The 16,984-nt window shown below is 41.2% G+C and overlaps 1 protein-coding gene across 4 annotated transcripts in view; it reads right to left on the reverse strand.

Annotated features, from left to right (window-relative positions):
• Positions 1–16,984, reverse strand: part of RIC1 (RIC1 homolog, RAB6A GEF complex partner 1) — a 101,581-nt gene that overhangs the window by 51,725 nt on the left and 32,872 nt on the right. For 3 of the 4 annotated variants that reach the window (XM_055124075.1, XM_004600140.2, XM_055124085.1), the window contains exons 4-7: positions 14,447–14,554; positions 12,154–12,296; positions 11,742–11,878; positions 10,109–10,200 (exon numbers count right to left, since the gene is read on the reverse strand). In XM_055124075.1, the coding sequence (XP_054980050.1) occupies positions 10,109–10,200; positions 11,742–11,878; positions 12,154–12,296; positions 14,447–14,554 (480 nt within the window). The remainder of the gene's footprint in view (positions 1–10,108; positions 10,201–11,741; positions 11,879–12,153; positions 12,297–14,446; positions 14,555–16,984) is intronic. The other variant, XM_055124072.1, reaches the window with a different exon arrangement.

Here is a 16,984-nt window from a genome sequence, read left to right on the forward strand (position 1 = left end):
CTTTAATCCCTGCACTCTCCCTCCAATCCTGGACAATCAAACTTTTAAGCATTATGCAATACTTAAGTTTTTCAGTTATTTTTCTTTCTATTTCTTATCAGTCTAGTGCAAGAGAAAAAATTTTTTATTAAGACTCTTACTAATCTCAAAAAACCCTACTGAAATTTAGCATTGATTATTATTGGGACAATTTAACATTAGTTTTAGAAAGTCATAAGCAGCACATATCAACTATCATAAAAAACACTTAAGCAAAACTTAATCAAGTAAAGAGTTTGCTCAAGTTTGATCCCTTGCAAACTGGCATCTTATACAAGAAAGCTGGCTTTTTACAAAGCCCTAAGGATATCACCAGCTGCAGTCAGTACTAAAGGCAATTAATCCTGGTGTCTGCCAGCAGATTAGGATTAGAAGCCATTAGTCTGTCAAATAATTACAATCATAAAGCTTTCACTCCATTTTAAATTGAAAAATGTCAAAACTCCAAAAATGTTTTCAAAAATAAAATCCTACGCTCAAATACCTAAAAGATTAAGAAAAAATATAAACTGTAGAAATATTTTCATGTACATATATTTTAAAATTCCTAACCAAACATTACCAAATCAAATTACAAGTATGAAAAAAAGTGCCTTTCCTTCTTTCTTGTATTATAAGATTTACTAATTTCTACAATTATTTTCTCAGTGAAAATCAATGTGCTAAGGACGAGGAGACCTACTTTACACAAAGATCACTGAGAGTATACAGAAGGTGGTGATTCATTATGTATTATGACTTATACTAATAAGAATACTTAGTTAACCTGCTGTAGCTAGAATCTGCAGTAGATACATGTTATGCAAAATTTTTGAACTTCATTTTGAAGGCAAAGCAGAATTTTAGACTTGAGTATTGACTTAACTATGAATAATTTTGTAAAAAATGGCAACTTAATAAAAATGCTTTTCTTAAAGAAGAGCTTTGAAGACCAAAGAGCACCATAGTCATTCCAAAGGCTAACTTTAAGTTTTATTATTCATTTATTTAAATTTTATTGAGTCACCATGAGATAGTTATAAGCTTTCATGTTTGGGTTACAATCTCACAATGATAAAACACCCATCCTTCAACCAGTGCACATTCCCCACCACCAATATCCCGGGTATACCCTCCCTTTCCCACCCTCCCCCTGCCTCCATGGCAGAGAATATTCCCCATACTCTCTACTTTTGGGCATTATGGCTTACAACACAGATACTGAGAGGTCATCGTGTTTGTTCCATTTTCTACTTTCGGCACGCATCTCCCATCCTGACTGATTCCTCCAGCCATCATTATCTTAGTGATCCCTTCTCTGTTCCATCTGCCTTCTCCCCTTTGCTCGTGAAGCAGTCTTTTAGCCATGGGGCAATCCTCCTGGCCCTTGTATCTACTGTCCCTGGGTGTCAGCCTCACGTGATGTTATTCTATATTCCACAAATGAGTGCAGTCCTTCTATGTCTGTCCCTCTCTTTCTGACTCATTTCACTTAGCATGACACTCTCCATGTCTATCCATTTATAAGAAAATTTCATGATTTCATCTATCCTAACAGCTGTATTAACTTTAAGTTTTAATACAGGCTTCTTATTTAAGCTAAAATTTGCTTAACAAAGTCAGTTGTTTCCTAAGGTATTCTAAGTGTTTAGAATACACTGACACATGGCAAACATACACTCATTTGTTAAACAGATAATTTTGAATCAACTTTACTCCTAAAATTGGCATCATCTGAATTAGAACAAGAAACTTTTTATGTGTAAACTTGTTTGTTAATTGAAGAAAACTCAGTAAATCAAAGGCAATGACACATCAATCATGGGTTGGGTATGTTTGTGTAGGATTTTAAAACAGAAAGATCTTCCTGATCTCTTTACGTTTTACTTTTTTTTTTTTTTTTTTTTTTTTTTTTTTTTTTATTTATTTTTAATTAGAGAATCACCGTGAGGGTACAGTTACAGATTTATACACTTTTGTGCTTATACTTCCCTCATACAAAGTTTGGGAACCCCTCCCTTCACCAGTGCCCATTCTCCACCACCTGTAAACCCAGTGTCCCTCCCACCCTCCCCAATCCCATCTCCCCCCCACCCCACCCTGCCACTGTGGCAAGGCATTCCCTTCTGTTTTCTCTCTCTAATTAGCTGTTGTGGTTTGCAATAAAGGTGTTGAGTGGCCGCTGTGCTCAGTCTCTAGCCCTCATTCAGCCCGCAACTCCCTTCCCCCACATGGCCTTCGACTACAATGTAGTTGGTGATCGATTCTCTGTGTTGACCTTTCCCCGGAACGTGAGGGCAGCCTCGAAGCCATGGAGTCAACCTCCTGGTACTTATTTCTACAGTTCTTGGGTGTTAGTCTCCCACTCTGTTATTCTAAATACCATAGATGAGTGCAATCTTTCTATGTCTGTCTCTCTCTTTCTGACTCATTTCACTCAGCATGAAACTTTTCATGCCCATCCACTTAACTACAAAATTCTTGACCTCCTTTTTTCTAACAGCTGCATAGTATTCCATTGTATAGATGTACCAAAGTTTCCTCAACCAGTCATCCGTTCTGGGGCATTCGGGTTTTTTCCAGATTCTGGCTATTGTAAACAGTGCTGCGATGAACATACATGTGCAGATGTTGTTCCGATTGTACTTTTTTGCCTCTCTGGGATATATTCCCAGCAGTGGTATTGCTGGGTCAAATGGGAATTCAATATCTAATTTTTTGAGAGTCGTCCAAATTGTTTTCCAGAAGGGCTGAACCAGTCGGCATTCCCACCAGCAGTGAAGAAGGGTCCCTTTCTCCCCACATCCTCTCCAACAGCGGTTGCTTTTGTTCTTTTGGATGTGTGCTAGTCTCTGTGGTGTGAGGTGGTATCTCAAAGTTGTTTTGATCTGCATCTCTCTGATGATTAGTGATGCAGAGCACTTTTTCATGTGCCTTTTGGCCATTCGTATTTCTTCCTTGGTAAAGTTTCTGTTCATTTCTTCGCCCCATTTTTTGATGGGGTTGGATGTTTTCTTTTTGTAGAGTTCAACCAGTGCTTTATATACCATTGATATCAACCCCTTATCTGATGGGTATTGTGTAAATATCCTTTCCCATTCTGTGGATAGTCTTTGTATTCTGGTCACTGTATCTCTTGCGGTGCAGAAGCTTTTTAGTTTAATGTAGTCCCATTTGTTGATCTCTGTTTTTACTAGATTGCTTAGTTCCGTGTCACCTTTGAAGATACCTTTATCTTCAATATCGTGGAGGGTTTCGCCAACCTTGTCTTCAATGTACCTTATGGTTTGTGGTCTAATGTTGAGGTCTTTAATCCATTTTGATCTGACTTTTGTGCATGGTGTCAGGTCAAGGTCTAAACCCATTTTTTTGCATGTGGTTGTCCAGTTGTGCCAGCACCATTTGTTAAAGAGGCTTTCCTTGCTCCACTTCACATCTCTTGCTCCCTTATCAAAGATTAGATGGTCATACATTTGGGGTTGTGTGTAGGGATATTCCACCCTGTTCCATTGGTCTACGGCTCTGCCTTTGTTCCAGTACCATGCTGTTTTAATTGTTACTGCTTTGTAGTAAAGTTTGAGGTTGGGGATGGTGATGCCTCCCATCATCTTTTTCCCAAGAATTGTTTTAGCTATCCTTGGACGTTTGTTATTCCATATGAATTTTAGGATTGCTTGATCCATTTCTTTGAAGAATGTCATGGGTATATTTATAGGGATCGCATTGAATCTGTATAACGCTTTAGGGAGTATTGCCATTTTGACAACATTGATTCTCCCTATCCACGAGCAGGGTATATGTTTCCATTTCCTCATGTCCTCTTTAATTTCATGGAGTAGCGTTATGTAGTTTTCTTTGTAAAGGTCTTTTACTTCCTTGGTTAAGCTGATTCCGAGGTACCTGATTTTCTGGGGCACGATTGTGAATGGGATTGCTTTTTTCATGTCCCTTTCCTCTGCCTCATTGTTTGCATATATGAAGGCCATGGATTTTTGGGTATTGATTTTGTAGCCTGCAACTTTACTGTATAAGTCTATTGTTTCTAAGAGTTTCTTAGTAGAGGTTTTAGGCTTCTCTAGATATAGTATCATGTCGTCTGCAAATAGTGAGAGTTTGATTTCTTCCCTTCCTATCTGGATGCCCTTAATCTCTTTTTCTTGTCTAATAGCTATCGCAAGTACTTCCAGTACTATATTGAAGAGGAGTGGTGAGAGTGGGCATCCTTGTCTTGTGCCCGATCTCAGAGGAAAGGCCCTTAGTTTTTCCCCGTTGAGGATAATGCTTGCCGTAGGCTTGTGATAGATGGCTTCGACTATCTTGAGGAAAGTTCCTCCAAACCCCATTTTGGCGAGGGTTTTCATCATGAAAGGATGTTGGATCTTGTCAAATGCTTTCTCTGCATCTATTGATATGATCATATGGTTTTTATCTTTACTTTTGTTGATATGCTGGATTATGTTGATTGATTTCCGAATGTTAAACCATCCTTGCATCCCTGGGATGAATCCCACTTGGTCGTGATGTATGATCTTTTTGATGAGTTGTTGGATCCTATTTGCTAGTATTTTGTTGAGGATCTTCGCATCGGTGTTCATCAGGGAAATTGGTCTGTAATTTTCTTTCTTAGTGGTGTCTTTGTTTGCTTTTGGTATTAGGGAGATATGTGCTTCATAGAAACTGTTTGGGAGAGTTCCTGTTTTTTCAATTTCCTGGAAAAGTTTGAGGAAAACAGGCAATAGGTCTTCTTTAAATGTTTGGAAGAATTCGCCAGTGAAACCATCTGGGCCTGGGCTTTTGTTTTTGGGGAGGTTTTTGATTACCGTTTCAATTTCCTTAACATTGATGGGTCTATTCAGGTATTCCAGGTCTTCTTTCTTCAGTGCTGGGAGATTGTAGGAATCAAGGAATCCATCCATTTCTTTTAGGTTCTCCTTTTTTGTGGCATAAAGACTTTCAAAGTAGTCTCTAATGATCTTTTGAATCTCACTGGTTTCTGTTATGATGTCCCCCTTTTCATTTCTGATTCGATTTATTAGAGTTTTCTCTCTTTCTTTCTTTGTGAGACTTGCTAGCGGTTTATCAATCTTATTTATTTTCTCAAAGAACCAACTCTTTGTTTCATTGATCTTTCGGATTGTTTTTTTGGTTTCGATGTCATTAATTTCTGCTCTAATTTTTATTATTTCTTTCCTTCGGTCTGGTTTGGGGTCCTTTCTCTGGTCCTTTTCTAGGGTCTTGAGTCGTGAAGTCAAGCTATCTATGTGGGTCCTTTCTTCCTTCCTGAGGAATGCTTGGAGAGCTATAAATTTTCCCCTTAACACGGCTTTAGCTGCGTCCCATAGGTTTTGGTAGCTCGTGTCTTCATTCTCATTTGTTTCTAAGTATCTTTTGATTTCTTCCTTGATTTCCTTCTTGACCCACTCATTGTTCAACATGGAATTGTTTAATTTCCAGGTGTTTGATTTGATTTTCCGTATTTGTGGGTGGTTAGCTTCTATCTTCAGTGCATCGTGGTCTGAAAAGATGGTTGATACAATTTCTATTTTTCCGATTCTATTGAGGTATGTTCTGGGGCCCAGTACATGGTCTATTTTTGAAAATGTTCCATGTGCACTGGAAAAGAATGTGTATTCTTTCTTTTTGGGGTGTAAGGCCCTGTATAGGTCTATTAGGCCTCTCTCTTCGATTTCTTCATTCAGAGTCAGTGTTTCCTTGTTGAGTTTTGTTCTTGTGGATCTATCTAGAGGTGATAAGGCCGTATTGAAGTCTCCGACTACAATTGTGCTGTTAGTGATGTCCTCTTTGAAGTCTGTTAGGAGTCGTTTTAAATATTTAGCCGGTCGTTCGTTAGGAGCATATACGTTTAAGAGTGTGATTTCTTCCTGTTGTACATATCCCTTGATAAACAGAAAATGACCTTCGCTGTCCCTTTTGATCTTTTTCATCCTGAAATCTATGTTGTCGGATACCAGGATGGCCACTCCAGCTTTTTTAAGGGGGTTGTTTGCTTGGAGGATTGTTTTCCATCCTTTGACTTTGAGTCTATGTTTACTCTGTTTGTTCAGGTGTGTTTCTTGCAGGCAACAGAATGTTGGGTTTAATTTCCGGATCCATTTAGCCACTCTGTGTCTCTTGATAGGTGCATTTAGGCCATTGACATTGAGAGAGATTATTGTGATGTGGTTTTGTGTCATCTTTCTGTGGGATTTGTTGTTCTTATGGGGCTCCTCCTTGTCTTACAGTAGCCCCTTTAGACCTTCTTTCAAGATTGGTTTTGAGTCTATGAAGTTCCTGAGCTGTTGTTTATCTGAGAAATAGTGTATGGTTCCTTCGAGTTTGAGTGAGAGTTTAGCTGGATAAAGTATTCTTGGTGAGGCATTCATTTCGTTGAGTTTTTTCACTATGTCCCACCATTGTCTTCGGGCTCGGAGGGTTTCTTCTGACAGATCGGCCGTAAATCTGAGGGGTGCTCCTTTGTATGTGATTTCCCTCTTTGACCTTGCTACTTGTAGAATTGTGTCTCTATCTAGAGCATCCGCCATTCTGACTATGAGATGCCTTGGAGTCTTTTTATTTGGGTCTCTTTTTGCTGGCACTCTTCGGACTTCTTGTATCTGGACGCCTGCCTTCTCCAGCTCTGGGAATTTCTTAGCGATGATGTCTTTGACTATGTTTTTTTCATTGGCGTTACTTCCCTGTGGTTCTGGTACTCCAATGATTCTTATGTTGTTCCTCTTGAAGTCATCCCCCAGGGCTCTGATTCGCTCTATAGCCATTTTGAGGTCTTTGGCCATGATTTGTTGCTGTCTGTAAGCTTTCTGCAGCTCATCCTCAAGCTCGCTGATTCTGTCTTCGGCTGTAGTCATTCTGCTGTTGAGGGCATCTAGTGAGATTTTTATTTCATCTACTGATTGCTGTATTTGTGAGACTTCCGTTCGAAGGTTTGAAATTTCTGCTCTCATTTCTGCTCTGATTTCTTCCTGTATTTTCTTGGTAGACCGTTCGAGCGCTTGATTCATCTCCTCCCTTAATTTATTGGATGTCTGTTCCATAGTTGCTTGGAGTAGGTCGAATCTCCTCCATATTTCCTCTCTGAATTGTTTATCTGAGAGGTCGTAGATGTTGGGAGACTCTTTTGAGGTTTCTAGTATCTTTTCTTGTCCCTCTCTTGGTGGAGGGGATTTTCGCTGTTTCTTCATATTGTCACGGAAGTGCAGAGTTGGAACCTTGTAGTTATTTATTCCTCTTCCTTTTTGTGGGAAGAAGGGGCTCCGATTGTGCTAAACTTCCGTTATTCCCTGATAGCTTTTATACTGTCAGCCTAAGCTAATGGCTATTTTACATAAATGTTTGAGATGGCAAAAGTGAGTTTTGAAAGGAATACACAGTACGGATTGAGCTGAGGTAGCAAAGAATAACTGCGGCCGCGTTAGCGGCCGCCGCTCCGGAAAGAGGCCACGCCCACTTTTAGGCCACGCCCCCTGAGATGAGGACACGCCCCTAAGCAGCAGAGTGGGGATTGGTCAGGATCCGACGGCGGCGGCGGCAAGGTGCCAGGCAGGGGCTTCAGGAGAAGCCCCGAGCCGCGGCGGGCAGGGGGCGGGGAGGGGGCTTCTCCGCGCTGAGGCAGGCTCTCCAAAGGATTGCCTGTTTACCTGCAGGATGGAGATTGGTCAGGATCCGACGGCGGCGGCGGCAAGGTGCCAGGCAGGGGCTTCAGGAGAAGCCCCGAGCCGCGGCGGGCAGGGGGCGGGGAGGGGGCTTCTCCGCGCTGAGGCAGGCTCTCCAAAGGATTGCCTGTTTACCTGCAGGATGGAGATTGGTCAGGATCCGACGGCGGCGGCGGCAAGGTGCCAGGCAGGGGCTTCAGGAGAAGCCCCGAGCCGCGGCGGGCAGGGGGCGGGGAGGGGGCTTCTCCGCGCTGAGGCAGGCTCTCCAAAGGATTGCCTGTTTACCTGCAGGATGGAGATTGGTCAGGATCCGACGGCGGCGGCGGCAAGGTGCCAGGCAGGGGCTTCAGGAGAAGCCCCGAGCCGCGGCGGGCAGGGGGCGGGGAGGGGGCTTCTCCGCGCTGAGGCAGGCTCTCCAAAGGATTGCCTGTTTACCTGCAGGATGGAGATTGGTCAGGATCCGACGGCGGCGGCGGCAAGGTGCCAGGCAGGGGCTTCAGGAGAAGCCCCGAGCCGCGGCGGGCAGGGGGCGGGGAGGGGGCTTCTCCGCGCTGAGGCAGGCTCTCCAAAGGATTGCCTGTTTACCTGCAGGATGGAGATTGGTCAGGATCCGACGGCGGCGGCGGCAAGGTGCCAGGCAGGGGCTTCAGGAGAAGCCCCGAGCCGCGGCGGGCAGGGGGCGGGGAGGGGGCTTCTCCGCGCTGAGGCAGGCTCTCCAAAGGATTGCCTGTTTACCTGCAGGATGGAGATTGGTCAGGATCCGACGGCGGCGGCGGCAAGGTGCCAGGCAGGGGCTTCAGGAGAAGCCCCGAGCCGCGGCGGGCAGGGGGCGGGGAGGGGGCTTCTCCGCGCTGAGGCAGGCTCTCCAAAGGATTGCCTGTTTACCTGCAGGATGGAGATTGGTCAGGATCCGACGGCGGCGGCGGCAAGGTGCCAGGCAGGGGCTTCAGGAGAAGCCCCGAGCCGCGGCGGGCAGGGGGCGGGGAGGGGGCTTCTCCGCGCTGAGGCAGGCTCTCCAAAGGATTGCCTGTTTACCTGCAGGATGGAGATTGGTCAGGATCCGACGGCGGCGGCGGCAAGGTGCCAGGCAGGGGCTTCAGGAGAAGCCCCGAGCCGCGGCGGGCAGGGGGCGGGGAGGGGGCTTCTCCGCGCTGAGGCAGGCTCTCCAAAGGATTGCCTGTTTACCTGCAGGATGGAGATTGGTCAGGATCCGACGGCGGCGGCGGAAAGGTGCCAGGCAGGGGCTTCAGGAGAAGCCCCGAGCCGCGGCGGGCAGGGGGCGGGGAGGGGGCTTCTCCGCGCTGAGGCAGGCTCTCCCACGTTTTACTTTTAAATTAATTTTTGGGGTGCTTCTGAGCAATGTTCAAGACCCCAGCAGGAGCCATTCACATTGGTTAGCCCAGAAGTGTTTGTCTGACAGTTCAGTGTTTGGGTCTAGCAATGTGCTTCTGTTTGGGTCCAAAGGTGCTGGAGGATGCCAGCAACACCCCTAGCAGTGCTGAGGGGACCATTCAGTGCAAGAGATCAAACTCGGGGCTGCATGCATACAAGGCAAAAGCTCCAGACCTTTGAGCTACTTCCCAGCTACTATCCGTTTTCATTTTTTAATTTTTTCCTTAGTTTTGGGGGCACGCTCAGCAGCACTCATTGCTTCTGCCTCTGCACTTAAGGATCACTCCTATTCAGTGGTCCAGATGTGGTGCAAGTGATCAAACAGGGTCAGCCACGTGCAAGGCAAGTGCCTTACTCACTGTACTATCTCTCCAGCCACCACTAATCCTTTTAAAAATAGTAGAGACCCGAAATCTTAACTGCTCTGGTCTTCTATAACTTCTTTGAAAAATCTTTTTTGATTTTTGGCTCACATGTCAAGATGTAAATGTCACATGTCCTGACTCTTTGCCTACGGGACCATGCAGTGCTGGAGACTGAACCCAAGCCTCCTAAATGTAGAACATGCAATCAGCCCTTTGAACCAGATCTCCAACTTTGCTTAAGTGTTTTCACTGTTACCCAATTGTTCTATCAGTGAAGGAATGCTTACTTTAACATATTAAAATACTCAATCTCCAAAATCTGTCCTTTAAGTCTGTCATTTAAAAAAAAAAGTTTAGACTTATATTAAGACTGATTCACAAGTGATAGACTTGTTAAAGTTTTTAAGTATGTTAAGATCATTTGGGGCTGGAGCGATAGCACAGCGGGTAAGGAATTTGCCTTGTATGCGGCCAACCCGAGTTCGATTCCCCGCATCCCATATGGTCCCCCGAGCACCATCAGGAGTAATTCCTGAGTGCATGAGCCAGGAGTCACCCCTGTGCTTTGCCGGGTGTAACCCAAAAAGAAAAAAAAAAGAACATCTCATTTTACAAAACATTGTTTTTGTCGAAACTTAAAATACAGAAGTTTCCATCAGTTACCTTGCACAACCAAATGCCATCAGTCGATACTTGTTATTTACTGCAACACAAGTCCCGTCGACAATATCTTGTGACCAAACTCCATGAAGTTGCTATGACAATGAAAAGAATTTAAGGTTTAAAATGTGTACTCTAAAATTCAGTGAACAATATAATTCTCCTTCAATGGACATAGTTTCATGAGTTTTATCTGCACAGGAAACATTCCCATCAGGAATGTTTCAATTTTCTCACACATGAGCTCAATTCAGTGCTAATTAATCTATAAACAAAATACTTAAAAAAAATAAAAGAATACATAATCTCTAAATTCAAATGAAACTTTTCTGGTAGAATACATCTTTTAATAGTAGAAACTACATCAAACCTGATCGGCATTATTCTCATCACATAGTGTATAGTGTTTAACTTCCCAAACAGTGGAAAACAGGATTCTCTTTGATATATCCTTAAGAAGCATTTTATGGTTTGTAAACTTAGTATTGCTTACTATTTCTGTTTATTCCTCAGCTTCATGGTATAATAAACATCTCAGGTCTACCATTTATTTGCTGAAATGATTATCTGACCTTTCCAAACTTTAGTTTTACAAAAATATTATCACTTAGAATCTTTGAAGTTGCTGAGGATATATATAGCAGGTATTCAAACCCTACCTGCATCCATGCCTCACACTTTTAGAAGACTGACAAGGATTAAAACAAAAAAAGTGCACAGTAAACTAGAGGTTGATAAATACTATAGGAAAATAATAAAGCACACTCTCAAATGAAGATGAGAGTATAAAGAAGGACATAACAGTAAATGATTTACTCTAAGAAGATGCCTTTTAATGAAGGTACTAAGGAGACACAGCAATTTGGAGGCCCTTCCATAGTAGTATCTCAGGCATGTTAACAAGAGTATCAAAGAAGTCTGTGCAGGTGAAGAGGGGTGGGATGGAGTAAGTTGAAGTGCATTTGAAGAAACAGAAGTCACTGGAGATCAAATATATTGAAATCCACTACTAGAATTATTGCTTTTTCTCCCATATATGTTTAGGAGTCACTGAAGCATCTTCAATTTTTAACCCTTTCTATTAGGAATTATAATGCATTAAAGAATAAGCAAATATGTGCACTGCAATACCATAAAGTAATCACTTGTGGAATTACCACTTACGCCAAGAATTTCAATACCTGAAGTCCCCCTTCAATCACTATACTCTCACCCTAACAAAAAAGTAGCAGATATTAAAACTTCCATGGTGATGAATTCCTTTTTTTCCTTTAAACCATTAATATTTAAATATTCATATAATCTGTAATTCAGATCTGCCTATTTCTGTTTTCCCTTCAACTTTTGACAAAATAGAATCATGGCTCGTATTGTTTTGTGTCTAGTTGCTTTCACTATTCATGCTGGGGGTTCTATCCATTGTTCATATTCACTAAAACAGGTTCACAGGGTTATGGACTCAGCTTGGCCTGCAAAGTTTCAAGTATCTAAAATAATCATTACTATTTATATGTAGTTTGGGTTAGAAAATTAACAACCGATTAGATAAAAAATGAGTAAAAAAGATGTGAGTTTAGAATAACATAATAAAATGCGGGGGAGGAAAAAAGAAGTGTTCAAAGTAAATAAATCATACCTCTGCAGTAAATCTACTAGACACTGGTGTAATAAATCCAACTTTTCCATCATTAAATACAACAGCAAATCCATCAAGAGTGGCACAGTATTCCATGTCTCTGATGTGCACATCAGTAAAGCCCAGGAATGAGCCTGCTGATTAAAAAAAAAAAAAGTACATAAACTAAATAGATAGCAAATAATTCTTTCACATTCTGCTTGAAAACCCATAAAGACAATTAAAAGAATAGACAAAATAATGACCTACTAACACCAATTAACCTAATCCTTCCACACATTCTCTACCTCCCTCCATCCCACCATCTCCCAATTCTAAAGTAGAAAAATCAGTGTTCATAGAAAAAAATCTAACTACATGGTATAAAATACTAATAAACATCAGATTCCATCCTTGCAGAACATTTGACTACCTCTAGATGATTGGAGATCCACTGAAAAAGGTACTGTGCAAAGATTAATGGCTTTCCTTCCATTCGTCATTCCTTCCCAGTGAATAAGATGAAGAAGTCCGTCAGAAGTAGCAACCAGCAGGTCTTCCAGCACAGACTGCAAACTGAAGGGAAGGAAAAACAGTTTCTAATCAATTTTTTGAGAGCACACTAGAAAAGCAAAGAGGACGAATATATTGTTCTAGACAATAGTCACAAAGAGAAAATAGTAAAATCAAAACTGATCTTCATCTATAACTGAGAATTGTAGGAACTTTAGGTATTATTCAATCTATAAGCATACTCTGGAAGAAAGTAAAAACTGGACATCTATAATCACAAATTTAATGAATACTGCTGTCAGGTGCTCAAGGGTAAAGGATGAATAAAGTTGACCTGTTCAACTGTTTTCCACCCTCAGCTTATGATGGTGGTGTGTGATCTCTTCCAGATGGGTGGTCTCTTATTCCAACAATGCTCAATAAAAATGAGAATACCCAAACAGCAAAAGGAGATGGAAGGATACATGATAGTTGACAACAGGCAGAACTACACAGTTATGGTTTTGAAACAAGTAGGGTCCAGAACAACTAAGGATGACAAAGATTAACATAGGACTTAAGATGACTGCCTTGCCTGGTTCAATTCACAGCATCACATATAGTCCCCTAAGCACTGAGTCAAGAGCAACCCCTAAGCACAGTGGGATATGGTCCAAACACCCTGATCCCAGGTGGGATAGAGGCGTTGGGAAAGAACAACTAATGACAAGACCGTCTGGAGCCATGAGTTACCAAAATAACTTAGTACTGATTGTATCTGTAATATCCAGTTTTATAGCCATTGGTCCTGTGGTGACTATACACTTGAATGGCTAGTGTGATAAATCTACCACACTAGAAGAGCTAAATTTAAATTTTTGTTTTAACTAAATTGAAGTAATGTCATTTACCTACTGTACTGGAGACTACTGTACAGTTCCTGACTACTACACTTTTCTCTTAAAATTTTAGGTCACACTTAAATTACTCTTAAATTTTGGTAAGTGTTCAGAGCTTACTCCTATACTTCTGGCTTTGTGCTCAGAGATCATTCCTGGTGCAGCTCAGGGGACCATACAGGATGTTCCATGAACATTCTTAACAATGTTATTTTGACAATATCATCAGGTAGCTTAGGGAGCTCTTGTATGCTTGGGGTCATCACTACTCCTCAAGCTTGAGTCTTATTCACTAAATTAGATGAATATTATGTCACATGTGATGAGAGAGCTAGGGTGAGGGTCTTATTTGTGACAGTCTGGGTAGCAGTGTATGATTCCCATACACTGGTTCTACCCAGAGCCCAGTGCTGTGCTGTAAAGGTCTGCTAAGAACTTTCAGGGCCAAACTACAGGGCCAGTTGTAACCCTATGGATGGAAAAACTACTGATGCCCCCAAGTGTTCGATGTTACTGGTACCTGACCCTGGTCATGAAGCTTTCAAGATCATCTGGGTGGCCAAAGGGGAGGAACAGCCCTCCTTCTGACCAGTCAGGAGTCCACTAGAGTGCCTGTGCTTATAAGTACTTGTCTTCCCTACCACTGTAAGTCAACCCTGAAGTATTCACAGCCTGGTCTCTTATTATCAAATGCCTAAACCATTCAGTGCACTGTTGTCAGGTGCTTAAGGGTAAAGGATGAGTACAGCTGATCTGTCCAACTGTTTTCCACCCTCAGCTTATGATGGTGGTGTGTGATCTCTTCCAGGTGGGTGGTCTCTCATTCCAACAATGCCCAAAGCTCCCTCATGACTTCCTAGGAGCTACTCGTGCAAACCCAAGGCCAGCTTTGTATCACCAACTATCCTGCCCTCCACCTCTCCCAAGGCAGCATTTTGGCATTAGTTCTTTCTCTGCACACGCTCTCTTTGAGGGAATTCCCTACTTGTATGTTCAGATTCCATTCCACCATGTTCTCTGGTGGAGAGTCTGCTGGAGATGGTCACTAATCAATCTGATTTATCTCTTTGGAAGGGCCTTGCACAATGTGCCTTGTTCTGCCTTTTTTTTTTCTCCGCTATTTCAAGACAAAGTGATGACAGTGATACAGTGACAGTGATCTCAAGACATATCAAATATTTATAAGTCTAAAAATGTATCTTCAATGAAAAGAAATCACTCACTTTTCTCACTGACCATGTGATTAATCAATTGCATTGTATACCATAATCACAAAATGCTAAATATTTACATTTGAATTTACATTTAATAATAGGTATATTTAAAGTTTTGTACCTCATGATGGGTGCTTGCAAATCTAGTATCTTCCTCATATCTAAATTTAATGCAGGAGCACATTGTTCTTCCTTAAAATGGGGTGTCCCCTTCACTTGTGGACTCCCTCTAAAAATTAAAAACATGTAAGATTAAAGAAAAAGATAATGAATTATTCTCCACTTTCATTAATATGCCCAAGTCAAAGCAAATGCAATCAATTTTACAAGATACATGTTTATTCATTATGTTTGCAAATGAAAAAGAAACTTAAACTTAATTACTAGATGTATCTATTTATCAATTACAAGTTAAATATGTTTAGCTAATGTAATTTGTGTTGGGAGAAAAGAGCAAGGAATCTTACAGGAAAACTACTTAACAGAGGTGGAAATATAGTACACCAGGAAAGTTGTTTGCCTTGCACACAGCAGACCTGGGCTTGATTCTGGCACCCTATATGGTCCCAGAGCCCAGCCATGAGTGATGCCTGAGTGCAGAGCCAGGACTAAGCCCTGGGTAGAGACAGGTATGACCCCAAAACAAAAACAAAACAAACAAAGAACCCTCCTTAAAATAAAACTGAACTCTCAAAACAATCAACAAAGTAGCACTGCACTGTAGCACTGTAGTCCTGTTATTCATCAATTTGCTCAAGTGGGCACCAGTAATGTCTCCATTGTGAGACTTGTTGCTACTGTTTTTGGCATATCAAATACGCCACGGGGAGCTTGTCAGGCTCTGCCATTTGGGTGGGATACTCTCGGTAGCTTGCCAGGCTCTCCGAGAGGGACAGAGGAATGAAACCCAGGTCAGCTGCATGCAAGGCAAACGCCTTACCCACTGTGCTATCGCTTCTCGGCCAATCAACAAAGTATTTATTTTAAATAGTAGATGGTTCTTCTCAGTTTGGCAACCGTGGAACCAATGCATATACTGCAAGTCTGAAGTAATCCAAATCATAATCGTAATTTACAATTTAATCCTAATCGTAAATTACTCTATTTCTCATCCTTGATTTTAATTCTTTGACTATATATTATAAATGTGTGTTATATATTATATGAATGAATAATATATATGTAACGTATATTATATATATAAATGAATGTTGAATTCAGGGAAGCAACAAGGATATGTTTTGCCTAAACTTGGTAGAAAATGGGCTAGTAGATAATTTTGAAAAACTAATAACATTAAAGGGCTGCACTAGAGTAGGGAGGTCAGTATAACTGAGTTGCCACACATGATTCTTCAAAAGGACTATGAAATTAGTAGGGAGGCTTTACTTCCACACAGCACTGAATCATTATTCCTTAATGCGTATGCTGGAACTTAATGGTTATATGTGATTTCTGATATTATCAGCACTTGGCAATAAGCCATTTTCAAAAACATAAACATATTGTGACTGTAAACCATGTTACCTTAATGACTTTTTAAAGAAAAGTCTTTCTACATAATTTCTTCCTCCTCACTTACAATCCTTTTAATTTTCAGAGTCAATATTATTAAAATTATGTGTGAAGACTAACAAGATCAAAAACTTTACCTGCGTTTGTGAAATACTGCTCAGAAACTTTTACCTCTGAAGTTTTAGATTTTTTTCTGATATAAAACCTTAGTGATACTCAGTTACCATTCTGTTCTTTAGTGTCATAATCTAAAATATTTTATCCTGTTTACATGTCTGAGTACTTACATTGGCTAAGTGAACAAAGGTTTATATTCATTTATTAGGATTTGATTGGTGTGACATTCCTTTAAAAAGATACCATGAATAATTAGTGCCTCAGTCATAGCTGAACTATCACAAATAGACTGTGATAAAATTTCTTGAGATATTTCCATATATGGTTTTAAAGTTATTTTTAAAACAATACATATGTACACAGTAAGGTGTAAGGGGGTAAAAAATAGCTAGAGGAAAGTAAGAGAGACGGTCCATGTGCTGCACACGTGCAAGTCCGTGAATCTGAATCCCGGAAACACAAGTCCCTTATATACCACTGCTTGTAGCCTAGTAGCTCCTGAGCATTGCTGCACTGCCAGAGAACCATTTTAAAGAGCATTAGGCTTTTCAAGAAAAATTGTGCCAGAAGCGTTAACAAAGAGAGAAGTAATCTTGTTTTGTTTTGTTTGGGGGCCACACCTGGTGGTGTTCAGGGCTTACTCGTTGCTCTGCACTCAGGAATCATTCTTGACTGGGCTAGGGGACCATGTCAGGCACCAGGCTTCAATCCAAGATTGGCTGCGAGCAAGGCAAGGTAACTGTCCTACCCACTGTACTACCCCTCAGGCCCTAGAAGTAGTCTTCTTTAAGTGAAGAAGCAACCAACTTCAATTCCTGTGGTCCAGATCTCATATATTTATCTGCCCATTTATAAATAATGTTTATTATAATGCTTTAGTAACATTATATATAGTGATTCTCATTAATTTCCCATCCTTCCAAAATAATTAAAATGCTTTCATCCTGAAGATTATGGAAATATTTGTCTTTTCTGGGTCAAGATGTAGCTAGCAATTACATTTTCTTCTTTACATAACTTGTTCACT

Source organism: Sorex araneus, chromosome 1 (assembly GCF_027595985.1).
Source record: "Sorex araneus isolate mSorAra2 chromosome 1, mSorAra2.pri, whole genome shotgun sequence".
Taxonomy (NCBI): Eukaryota; Metazoa; Chordata; class Mammalia; order Eulipotyphla; family Soricidae; genus Sorex; species Sorex araneus.